The 12,656-nt window shown below is 54.2% G+C and overlaps 1 protein-coding gene across 4 annotated transcripts; it reads left to right on the top strand.

Moving 5' to 3' along the window:
• Positions 1-3,087: 3,087 nt before the first annotated feature.
• Positions 3,088-12,043, top strand: Tpm2 (tropomyosin 2). Of its 4 annotated transcripts, none has more exons than XM_075967457.1 (9): positions 3,088-3,375; positions 3,757-3,882; positions 7,517-7,650; positions 7,754-7,871; positions 7,964-8,034; positions 8,175-8,250; positions 8,780-8,842; positions 8,961-9,030; positions 11,893-12,043. In XM_075967457.1, the coding sequence occupies exons 1-9, from the start codon at positions 3,262-3,264 to the stop codon at positions 11,973-11,975; spliced, it is 855 nt and encodes a 284-aa protein (XP_075823572.1). In that variant the 5' UTR covers positions 3,088-3,261; the 3' UTR covers positions 11,976-12,043. The 4 variants fall into 4 exon arrangements, with proteins under 4 accessions (XP_075823572.1, XP_075823571.1, XP_075823570.1 ...); XM_075967456.1 differs by lacking the exon at positions 11,893-12,043 and adding an exon at positions 10,883-11,202 and having other exon boundaries at positions 3,092-3,375; XM_075967455.1 differs by lacking the exon at positions 8,175-8,250 and adding an exon at positions 8,520-8,595 and having other exon boundaries at positions 3,094-3,375.
• Positions 12,044-12,656: the final 613 nt, after the last annotated feature.

Below are 12,656 nucleotides of genomic sequence, written 5' to 3' on the forward strand. Positions count from 1 at the left end.
TGTGCGCGTGTGCATGCCTGTGTGTTTTTGAGACAAGGTCTAACTGTAGTCCAGGTTGGCCTTGAACTGGATATGTAGCAGAGGATGACCTCCCAAAGCCACCTGAGAGCTGGGTTAGTGGGGTAAGCCAACCTGATTGGCTCATGCTGCGTCAGGGATTGAATCTAGGCTTGGTGCACGCCAGGCGAACACTGCCAGCTAAGCTACGCCTCCAGCCTTAACTTTCGTGATTTTTAATGAATTTGTAATTAAATTTTTTTTTTTACATTTTCTGGGCTTGCATCCTTATACGGCAAGTGTTGAGTCTGAGAATACCTTCAACAAAAACTATTGGGGGATCTTCCATAATTTTTAAGTGCATAAGGGGTTCTAATGGAAAAACCATTTGAGGAGTTCTGCACCAGGCCATTCGTTTCTCTAAATTCACACCATATTAGCCTGTGTTTGAGTGCCTAGAAGCGTCTACGTAAAAACCACACTGTCAAATGTTTATAAAGTACTGCTTAGTCTAAGCCTGGCACTGTTCAAGGCGCTGCAGGACTCAGAACTGAGAACAATAGTCCATGTTCTGGAGGACTCACAAGAGTTCAAACAGGTACAAGATTTGTAGTGTGGAGACCAGGCTGAGAATCGAGCTTACACTGGAAAACAAACACCTAATAGATGAAAGGGGCCAGAAGGGGAGGTGGCCAGGGAAGGACTTCCCAGAAGAGCTGACACTTGATCTGAGCCTTAAAGGCCACTAGCAATCAATTTAGAGAAGGGTGTTTTAGGGAGAGGGAACAGAATGCATAAAATGTGGACACTGTTAAGAAGGTATGGCTATTTCCAGCCCGGTCCATAGCTCCATATGCATGTAAGATGAAGTACCAGTCCAAGTACTGGGGTGGGGCTGGGAACTGAAGATGAGGTTAGCGAGGTAGGCAGGTGTGAGGGCCAGCAATGAAAATCTAAGTCTGGGCAGAAAGGGAGTTCTTTACTTCCTCCAACTGTTATCACCTGGGATTCTGGCCATCGATGAATTTCAGTGGAGACTGGCGTCTCAGTTGTTTACCCTAAGATGAAGCTGGGCTGCAAGAGAAACCACAAGCTGAGGTTGCCAGACTCCCCGCCACTCCAAGAACTGACCATTCGAAGGAACTTCCTGGCATTCCAAGCACTGTAGATAGAAACACCTGCCAGCGCACAGTCACCAGGAAACTCTAGCCCAATGTCAGCCAATCAGGGGTCTTAAAACCTCAGAAACCCCTCACTCCCACCTTTACTACTATAAAACCCTATTCTAATTGAGCTCGGGGCTCTCTGGTTATTCCAATACAATGGACATGCGGATAGACCAAGTTTGCAAACTTAATTAAAATAAAGGTTCTTTGCTTTTACATATGGGACTCGGTCTCCTTTGTTGCCTTTTGTGGGGACCCGGCGGATTTGGGCATAACACAGGGACCCAAACAAAGGGTAGTTAGACCATATTAAGAAATGTGAGTGGCCCTTTTCTTTTAAATGTTGAAGGCACAAAAGGAATAGGGAGGAGACACTGGAGGAGTTTTCTGTTCCACTAATTAAAAAAAAAAAAAAAGGCAGCAAAAGCCAGTGGGAGTTAAAGGAAGAAACTAGAGAACCAGAAACTGGTCAAGAAAGCAAGCTCAGAGTCCATTTGGACTTCCAGGAGCGGTCGACTTCGTGTCAGTCAAGAAGACTCTCCAGGCTTCTGTGCACATGAAAAGTGAAAGACAAGGAGAGGGAGAAAGCAAAACCCTAGGGGTCTAGTATAGGCTTATTGGATGGAGGAGGTATCTTTGTCCTTCACAAAATTTAGGGAACACACAGCAGTGGGCTGGAGTCGACGCCAAGGTCAGACCTGTATGCTCTAGTTAGAGTCTGGTTAGCAGACGGCGAAGCAGAGGAGGATCCACCCGTGCCCCTTTCACACCCGCCAGCCCTCTCTGTCCAAGATTCCCACGGTTGTCCTCATGTCGCCAGCAAATCCCAGGCCTCTGACCCCTCTGCATCCGCTGGTCCAGGCGAGGCGCTGCCCACTCCCTCCCTGGGCGCCCTCCTCCCGGGCGCCGCTGCGCTCGCTCACTCCAGAGGGGAATGAGATCCCCTCCAAGGTCGCCCAGCTCTGCCGAGGTTTGTAGAAGCCTCGGAGGAGGGGGACATCTCACCGCCCTCTCCCAACGCCTGGCGTTTCCCCTCGGCTCTCTGTGGCCCGGCTCCGCCCCTCTACAGGGAAACATCCCAAAAAAGGGCAGAAAAGAAAATTCGGAGTCAAGTTGGCCCATTGGGGAAGACCGCGGAGTCCGCTGGGAGAAGTGGGGAGGAGGGCGGGCGCCTGGGAAAAAGAGAGAGGCAAAAGAGGGGAGCAGACAGAACCCGAGGGGGCGGGAGCTCCGGGTCCCGAGTGGGGGTGGGGAGAGCGCCCTGGCCAGCCGGGCTGCAGCCTCGTGGAAAATATGCGGGGCACGTGGGGGGCGGGGCGGGAGGGAGCTGAGAACCTGGCTCTGGGCACTGAGACTGGGAGGGGACACTAGGTTAACAGATGCCAGGCCCGCCCTTGGGGGCAGCAGGCCTCCTGCCTCAGTTTCCCCAATTATTCGAAGAGACTTCGCCACCACCTCCACGTCGTTAGCGCAAACCTGGAGTCTGGGACCCGGGGTAAACTGAGGCACTCGAGGCGTGCAGGAGATCCGCCTCCCAAGAGACATTTAATCTGGGGGGGATTTACAGGAAACTTCTAAATTAAGGGCAGCGGCTGCTGCTAGCCTGAGGGAGGGCACGCGGTCCCTGCGCCCGGGCAGCTGCCGTGAGCTCACGCCCTGAAATAGCCCCGGTGGCCCCAGCCACAGCTGCCACTGGGCCCGGCTGTCACTCAGCGCTGAGCCCCCGGCCCAAGGGTCCTGTCCCCTCTGCTGACCAAGATTTTACAGCCCTCAATTTTCCTTCCGACGGCTGGCCGGGGAAGAGGGGAGGCGGGGCCAGGAGCCAAGGGGGCGGACCGGAGGGGTGGGCGCAAAGAGCGGCCGCGCCCCGCGACCGGGCAGTGCTTCTGCCCCTACAAGGTTTGGGCCTTGGTGGGGGAGGGTCCTGGTCCCCGGCTCCGCCCGGTCCCTCCCCGCCTTTTAGGCGCCCGCGCTGCTGGGACATCCCAGTCCCTCTCGGTCCTCCTGACCTGTCCCCCAACGTGCATCCAGTGCTTGCAGACAGCCCAGTCTACCCAGTCTTCACAGCCCGCCTGTCAGCCCACCCGCAACTGCAGCCATGGACGCCATCAAGAAGAAGATGCAGATGCTGAAACTGGACAAGGAGAATGCCATCGACCGCGCGGAACAGGCCGAAGCTGACAAAAAGCAAGCTGAGGACCGATGCAAGCAGGTGGGGTCCCGTGTAACCTCCCCTTGTCTGCTCTCCAAGGCCTTCCTTTCAATATGGGGGCTGGGTCTTCACAGGACCTTCCAGAGCTCAGCCCTAAATAAATCTTTTACCCCACTCCCAGGAGTCCCCAGTTCCCACTCCTGTCTTTACAAAGCAGCAGGGGGTCCTTGCCTCTCCTCCCAGGGCCTCCTAACCCTGCTAACTGTACTTACTGTCTCTCCTCACCCAACAATCTCCAAGTATCTCCTAGAAACACCCTCCCTTACACACACACACACACACACACACACACACACACACACACACATCCTTCTCAGACCACTCCTTCCTTGCCTCAGGGCCTGACCCAGGCCTGGCTGATCAAGTCTCCCTCTTCTACAGCTGGAGGAAGAGCAGCAGGCCCTCCAGAAGAAGCTGAAGGGGACAGAGGATGAGGTGGAAAAGTATTCTGAGTCTGTGAAGGATGCTCAGGAGAAACTGGAGCAGGCCGAGAAGAAGGCCACCGACGTGAGTGTGGCTTTGGGGATGTCTAACAACACCAGGACACTGGCTAGGAGCCCCAGGCATGAGCGTGAAGGAAGAAAGGGACGTAGGTCTTTAGCACCAGAACAGACATGGTTTCCTCTCTGTAACGCCAGCTAGGAGCAGGTTTACACAAGTAACTCAAGACACTGGGTAAATCAAAACCACCTACTACATCCCCTCAGGACTCAGCCTTGTAATTCCCTTGGGTTCCAGCCCTTAGACTGTACAGTGATCGACTGGGTGAGTCACTGAGGGTGGGAGGTGAGAATTTACCATCCCCCCCGCCCTTATTCATCCTCCCTCTGAGCATGAAGAGGAGGAGACGGCAGCCACATTTGGGGTGTGTGAGGGTTGGGGTTGAATGTGGGGAGCTAGTGGGCAGGAGAGGGAGAGAGTTCCAGCGCTAAGGGGCTGCAGTTAGGAATTCCCCACCTGTGACCTCTGGCCCCAGCAGGGCTGCTGCCCTGGAGCCTCAGCTCAGGTTCCAATGGCTCCTCATTTACCCTCGTTAAGCTGTCAACCTCAGGCCCAGGCCAGGCCACAGGGCCGAGGGACAGGGCCACAACTGCCAAGGCAGCCACCTTGGCAGGCCCCACTTACCCTGAGGTTTGCCTGCCCATCCCCAGCCAGACTTCTCTGCTTCCTGCTGCTCCCCACTCACGTCCTCAGGCAGGGTGATCACAGGACTGTAGGTGAGGCACTTCCACCATTCCCTGCCTCAGTTTCTGGTTTGGGATTTAAGATGAGTTTGTAAGTAGGCCTGAGGGGTGAGAAACACAAGCATGGTGTGGATACCCGAGATGGCACTGGGGTTGCTCTTTCTCTACCCCCCTCCCCCATAGCTGGGTTTCTTTGACCTCTAGTCTCCAGGTTGGGTTCTCTACCAGCGCTGGCACTTGGGAGGGAATTGACCAACAGCTGCTAACAAAGTTGACCCTGGGCATCTGGTACTCTATAAATAACCAAGGCTCAGTGCAGCTGGAGGCAAGACTGGAAACCCAAGGAGCTTGGTGGGGGCCAGGGGGGCAGGGACAGTTGGGGAAGCAGGCAGCTCTGCCAGCATAAATAGGAAATGCAGCCCAATTTTATAGTGTTACTTTGAACACAGCGGTTAACTTACACAGTGCCTCAGTTTCTCTGTTTGCCATTCAGCCAGTGGGGACTATTGTGGTGACTATTCTGTAGTGGGAGAAGAGCCAGCATCCACAGCTTAGGAGAGCAGACATGACAGATCTCAGTCTTGGATGACCCCAGGACTTCTGAAGCTTGTCAGGGCCGTATTATACAGGCCCATAGGCAGTCACTGTTACCCTACCACCATCATCTCTCTAGAGTAACCCCCAGAGTCCCCCAGAGTCATTCTCCCCTGTGCTGTACTCCAGTGTTTCCACATCGAGTCACTGGGCCCTGTGCCCATGATGGACTCTTGTTCTAGGTGGCCAAACCCCGGGTACTGAAGGCACCTGGAGGACAAGCCATAAGCCACTTTCTATATATGGTGATGTTTCCCAGGGCCTCCCTCTGTGCCAGCCTCGCCCCTTGCCATGCTCTTGCCCTTCACCCCCCCTTCCCCAGATCTTTCCCCTTCACCCCCCCTTCCCCAGCTCTTTCCCCTTCACCCCCCTTCCCCAGCTCTTGCCCTTCACCCCCTTCCCAGCTCTTCCCCTTCCCCAGCCCTTCCCCAGCTCTTGCCCTTCACCCCCCTTCCCCAGCTCTTCCCCTTCACCCCCTTCCCAGCTCTTCCCCTTCACCCCCTTCCCAGCTCTTCCCCTTCACCCCCTTCCCAGCTCTTCCCCTCTCACTCCCCCCTTCCCCAGCTCTTCACCCCCTTCCCAGCTCTCCCCCTCTCACTCCCCCTTCCCCAGCTCTTCCCCTTCACCCCTTCCCAGCTCTTCCCCCTCACTCCCTCCTTCCCCAGCTCTTCCCCTTCACCCCCCCTTCCCCAGATCTTTCCCCTTCACCCCCCCTTCCCCAGCTCTTTCCCCTTCACCCCCCTTCCCCAGCTCTTGCCCTTCACCCCCTTCCCAGCTCTTCCCCTCTCACTCCCCCCTTCCCCAGCTCTTCCCCTTCACCCCTTCCCAGCTCTTCCCCCTCACTCCCTCCTTCCCCAGCTCTTCCCCTTCATCCCCCCTTCCCCAGATCTTTCCCCTTCACCCCCCCCTTCCCCAGCTCTTGCCCTTCACCCCCCTTCCCAGCTCTTGCCCTTCACCCCCTTTCCCCAGCTCTTCCCCTTCCCCAGCCCTTCCCCAGCCCTTCCCCAGCTCTTCCCCTTCACCCCCCCTTCCCCAGCTCTTTCCCCTTCACTCCCTCCTTCTCCAGCTCTTTCCCTTCACTCCCTCCTTCCCCTCCACTAGTCCCATCCCTTCTTTTTGGTCTTAAATCTCAACAGGGGTCTCTGGTTTTGTCTCGGAGAATGAGACATGGCTATCTAACATGAAGGGAGGACTCTGAGCAGGCAATGTGTTTAGCATGTCACCTGCAGAGAATGTCCCCCTTTCCCATAGGCGGCTTAAAGTGGGGGAGGAGCTGGGGAGATGGTTCAGTGGTTAAGAGCTCTTGCTCTTTCAGAAGACCTGGATTCAGTTCCTGGTGGTTCACAACCGTATGGGTACTAGGCACACATGCAGTGCGCGTACGTATGGGCAAAACAATGATACATATAAAATAAAATCAATACTTTTTTTTTAAGGCACAAGAGTCCCAAGCCCCTTGGAGGTCTCAGTTCAGTGAATCTAGCATGGGGTCGAAAACCTGCTTAGTTTCATGAGCTTCCCGCCTGGTCCAGTGGGTTAACAGTGCATCCAAAGAAGTGTGATTGTTAGTTCCAGTTTGTGAAGGAGGAAACTGAGGCTTAGAGAGGCCAAATGTGCTGCCCAAGGTCATATAACAAGTGTGGAATAGCTGAGCCGTGGCTCAAAGACGACAGACAGTCCGACTCCGAGCCAGTGCGCTGAAAAACCACACCGCTGCTGTCATCTTCCCTTATGGGCCGTCTTGCCCCGCCCCGCCTCTCTTTCTCAGGGTAGCCTGGGTTTCCATGGACCTTCTCCAAAACCTCTGAGGTTTTGCTTCCATATTCAGAGTCTGAGTCTCATCACTTGCATTCCCTCCTCCCGCCCCCCACTGTCACCTTGGCAGGGAGCCCCTTGCTGCTGCCATAGCTCCCTCAGGCCTGGCTTGCCTTTTTGGATTGCCTTGCTGAGAGTCTGCCTGGCAACTGGTGATATCACAGAACTTGATTCTGTGGTTGGCTGCTTTTTTAGCAGTGGCAAAGTCTGGTTGTACTGTTTCTTCCCAATTCCCTCTTACCTGAGCCAGGGTCTGCCCCAGACTTAGGTGTTAACTTTGAGAGCGGCCTCTCTCAAGGGGGTTACAGGAACTACCATGTATAGTGCCAGAAGAGGCAGCACCTCTGGAGAATGGAGCTTGGGAGGGGCGGGGGATGCAGGTTTTCACCTAAGTAGATTATTATTGTTCAAATGGGTGGGAGGGGGAGATACTGTGAGCACACAAAAACCAGAAAGCTAAGATTCAGAAGAACCGTGCTGTCCTTGGAGCTTAGCTGATGCTCATTAAGGCACACAAAGCCTTTTGACCTCTGCCCTCTGACCCACAGGCTGAAGCAGATGTGGCCTCCCTGAACCGCCGCATCCAGCTAGTAGAGGAGGAGTTGGATCGGGCGCAGGAGCGCCTGGCTACAGCCCTGCAAAAGCTGGAGGAGGCTGAGAAAGCGGCTGATGAGAGCGAGAGGTGGGGAAGGGGGCCCTGGAGGGAGGCAGGTCAGGGGCTACAGAGGGAGGGACCTGCCTCTGCTAGGACTGACCCCACGTGAACTCCTCCCCCTGCTTCTCAGAGGAATGAAGGTCATTGAAAACCGGGCCATGAAGGATGAGGAAAAGATGGAGCTGCAGGAGATGCAGCTGAAGGAGGCCAAGCACATCGCCGAGGACTCGGACCGCAAATACGAGGAGGTGCCGGCCTTGCCCCTCTTCGCTTTCACCCGCAGTCCCCAAAGCCCCCGTCAGTCGCCACTGACCTACTTCTCCCTCCCACTTTCCCTCAGGTGGCCAGGAAGCTGGTGATCCTGGAAGGAGAGCTGGAGCGCTCAGAAGAGAGGGCTGAGGTGGCGGAGAGGTAAGGATGCCCTGGGGGCCGGAAGGGGGACAGTAAACAGCTAAGGGCTCGGCGCTGTGTACAGAGTGGTCAGGCAGTTCCCCGGGCCAGAGGCCACAGGGACAGGCCTTGTCCTCTGATCTATGCCTGCTGCCCCCCAGCCGAGCCAGGCAGCTGGAGGAGGAGCTTCGAACCATGGACCAGGCCCTCAAGTCGCTGATAGCCTCTGAGGAGGAGGTAGTAACCTCTCTGGGCCTTTCTAGGCAATGGCACCTTTTTCTCACCTCACTTCTCACCTCGGCTCAGCATCTCAGGCTTCTCTCTCTTGCAGTAGGGATTGGGGGTGGGGCAGGGATACGGCTTCCAAACTCAGCCTGCTGTCACTCTCACCACTTGGCTCTTCTCTTTTCTCCTCCACCCCTCCCTCACTGTGCCACCCCTCCACCCCCCACCCCTGTCTCACCTCACTGTGCCTTCACGCTCCATCCTGCCACACACCCCTGCAGTAAATGTGGGGACCTAGAGGAAGAGCTGAAAATTGTTACCAACAACTTGAAATCCCTGGAAGCCCAAGCAGACAAGGTAGAAGGGGCAGAGGGGCAGTGAGGACTGGGTCTTGGGGTCATGCGGGGCGGAGAAGAGGGCTTAGGTAGGGAGGGCTAGGTGCTTAATGAAGGTCAGCAGAAGCCCGCGGGGTTCATGGGGAGCTCCAGGGTTCAGGGGTGTAGGAAGCAGTTCACTGACGGCATGTGTGTGTCTCTTAAAGTATTCCACCAAAGAGGACAAGTATGAAGAGGAGATCAAACTTCTGGAGGAGAAGCTGAAGGAGGTGAGATTGCCCCTGGTGGTATGCTGAGGGTTTGAGACAAGAAAGAGGGGTGGCTGCTGGGAGACTCTCTGGGAAGGCCTCTGTCTTGACCATGTCTCCAATCACGTCTTTATTGCAGGCTGAGACTCGAGCAGAGTTTGCTGAAAGGTCTGTGGCAAAGTTGGAGAAGACCATCGATGACCTTGAAGGTAAAAAGGATATCCCTCCGCACCCATCCCCCTCAGCCTGCCCCTTATCTCATCGTATTTTTAAATGAGTGGGATTACCCAGGGCTCTGCAGACTCCAAGGAATCATGACAGGCCACTCCAGTGCTTTTCTGGGTTTAGAATGAATGATTATCTGAAAAGTTAAGAACAGATTGATGGGGCTATAGAGCTGGCTCAATGGTTAAGAGCACTGGCTGCTTTTCCAGAGGACCCAGGCTTGAGTCCCAGCACCTACATGGTGGCTTACAAGCTTCTGTATCTCCAGGTCCAGGGGACCTGACACCCTCTTAAGAAAACATGTTCCTGGGCTTGGAAGAGTGGCTCAGTGGGTAAAGCACATCCCACAAATGTGAGAACATGAATTCTGAAACCCAGAATGCATGTAAAAGCTAGACACAGTAGCCGACGTCTGCAGTCCCAACACTCTTACACTATAGGAGAGGAAATGAGGGTGGAGACAGGAGGATGGCTAGAAGCTCAACTGACCTGGCATGTGAAGTGATGATAAGACTTGGTCTCAAACAGGATAGAAGTTAAGGACCAATGTCAGAGTTGACCTCTGACCTCCACACAAACACCATAGCATACACACATCACTATATAGTCACACAGTTTTCAAAATTGGATTTCTGAGGGCTGGAGTGGTAGGTCATATGGGAGGTGACGAGAAAGAGAGAAGAAGAAAGAAACACAAACAAGGAGCATATAGACCCTACTCCAAATGATTGTTTTCCCTGGACAGGATCTTATTCTGTAGACCAGGCTGGCCTCAAAACTGTGGCAATCCCCTGGAATCTGACTCCACAATGCTGGGATTACAGGCTTGGGCCACCAGCTCCTTCATGCTGATCTGCCGGTCTTGCATAACACTAGTGTAGCAAATGCTACCGCTAAGGACAATGCAATGGTCTTATTGCAGAGATGTCCCACCCCTTGTGCTGGGGATGGAACCCACAGCCTTGTATGTTTTAGACCTGAGCTCTACCACAGACCTGTCTGCAGCCACAAGACTTCTTTACTGAATACAGAGATATTTGTTGTTGTTGTTGTTTTTAATTTGGTGCTGGGGATTGAACCTAGGGCTTCATACATGCTAGGCAAGTTCTTTGCCACTGAGCTATATCCCCAACCACTATTGGATCAAATGTCAGGATTTACACAACACTGTTAATGGAAGATGCTACTTTGAGCTAGCCTTAGCAAAACCAGAAATCCAGGTATCTGCTGGTCTGTGGTTATTGCTATTATCAACAAAGGTCGCCTTTCTCTTTTATTCTGATAACCTTTTACTTCCATTAATCCCCATGTCTCCTGTTTCCAGTCTTCTCAGGCAAGCAGGATTTTATTTCCAACTTTACGACTTTAGACTTTCCTGGCCAGCACCCTTCCTTTGCTTGCATGGCTGCCTGCTCAGAGCACTGCCCACAGGTTCCTGGGAGATGCTGCAGCGGGAGAGAAAAGTTGGGGTGCAGAGGACAAAGAGAAGCCAGGGGAGAGAAATGGGAAGAGGAAGCCCTGACTGCCATCTGGCCTGTCCTCTGGCCTCTCTCTTCTGTTCATCTCTCTGATTCTATTTTCCATTTCATAACCTTCTCTTCCTCCTTTCCTCTTCCCCTCCTTCATCTCCTCCCCCGTGCTCCTTTCCCCATCTTCCATCCTCCTCCTCCTCTCCTTTTCCTCCTCCCTTCCTCCCCATGTTTCCTTCTCCCTCCCCTCCTCCATCTCCTCCCCCTCCCATGCTCCCTCCTCTCCTCCTCCTCTCTTCCATCTCCTCCTCCCCTCCTCCATCTCCTCCCCCGTGCTCCCTCCTCTCCTCCTCTTGGGACTCCCCAGATGAGGTCTATGCACAGAAGATGAAGTACAAGGCCATCAGCGAGGAGCTGGACAACGCGCTCAATGACATCACCTCCCTCTGAGTCCATACCACTGTGGCCGTTGCAGGCCCCCTTCTTCTCGTCTCTCTTTCCACTCTCTTTGAGGGGGCGGGGCAGCCAAGAGGAGCACAAATTGGCGACATTGCATAGCCAGGCCGAGGACAGCTGAGGGAGCACGCCTGTCACTTCTGTCACCTGCTCTGACACTGGCTTCCCCCTGCTGTCTATCCAGCATCCACTGACCTCCCTCCTCCTCTACTTAATAAACTCTGAACTCGGTCTCCGTGCTGTTTTCCTGCCCCCCAGTGAGTCCTCCATCATCACTGTCAAAGCACTGTTTACTCCTGAGACCCTGGCTTTTACCAACGCCCTCGGTCTTGTGACACTCAGCCCCCGCACAGAACACTGGCCCACACAGATCCTTCTGCATGGCACTCCCAGCCTGTCACCTCCTGATAATCCATGCATGTGATATAAGTGGGTCCATCGAGCACAGCCTCCCTTCCCCTCTGCAGCCCATCGCTGACCTTGGAGCACTTAACTGGGATTCTAGAATCTGATGGAATGGCTGGAAGGGAGATGGGGTAGTGAGGCACTGGGGAGGGGCCCGAAGGTCAGAAAAGTCGAAAAAGTAATGGATCTCAGCGAGAGGGGCTTTCACAGCAACCGCAGGTCTGTTTTCTATCCCAATTCTGTCTGTCTGGCCCTCCCTTTCCTGACTGAACCTTTGTCTTCCCTTCTGTTTTCGATTTTCCTGAACCTTCTAAAGGAAGGCCACCTGTTTACCTCCCCAGGCCACTGATGCCACCCCAGCCTTTTGTGTCCAGTCAGTCTACCCATTTGCCCCAGGTCCACAAAGTGTCTCCTAACGTGTTTCTGTACGCATTGCCATCCCTGTCCTTGGTTCCCTCCCTCATGTTCCTGCTTCCTGTTTCCCCTCCCCCACCTCACCTGTTGCTTCCATCACAGAGACTTTGGCTAGTGCCAAGGAAGAGAACGTGGAGATTCACCAGACCTTGGACCAGACCCTTCTGGAACTCAACAACATGTAAGGGCTGGCCCTGCTGCCTACCAGACTATATAGTTCCCTCCTCAGGCCAATAAAATGATGTTCCTGGCATGCCAAGGCCTTTTTTTGGTTGGCAGTAGTGCTGGGAGGGGCCCTGAATGGACAGGGCCTAGCTCCCAACCCTGCAGTGGGATCCCCTTTGTAATGGGAGTTCTGAGGTGTGGATCCGGGACTCGGCAAATAACCCTGTGTAGCGGTTCCCTAGCGGGTAGGAAACTGTCCTGGCCTCTAGTCCTCACAGGGTAGAGCCGCCATCCATGGCCCAGCTCTGCTTCAACAGTCACTGGGCCAGACATTCTAGAGGCAAAAATTCAAAAAGGGGCAGATATTCCAACAGGGCAAATGCCCAAAAGGCTCACTCCGTGTGACTAAGCCAACCATCTGACTCAAACTGCTCTGTGTTCTTGCCCCAACAAGGTCCATATTCTAATCCTGAAAAATGCCACATTAGCCAGAAAGAGACACTGTGTGAGCAAAGAACTGGAAATGGAGGAAGTTGTTTGTTTTGGGTTTAGGGGTCAGGCCCAGTATCATCCCAAAGTCCTCAGGGGGTTAAGCCATGCATGACGGTGCAGGTCCTGTAGTCTTGATCCAGTCTAAGCTACCACGGAACTGCCTAGAAGGGAAAAGAGGGGCTGGGAATAGGTGAAAGGCGGTAATGAAG

Source organism: Microtus pennsylvanicus, chromosome 3, assembly GCF_037038515.1.
Source record: "Microtus pennsylvanicus isolate mMicPen1 chromosome 3, mMicPen1.hap1, whole genome shotgun sequence".
NCBI lineage: Eukaryota > Metazoa > Chordata > Mammalia > Rodentia > Cricetidae > Microtus > Microtus pennsylvanicus.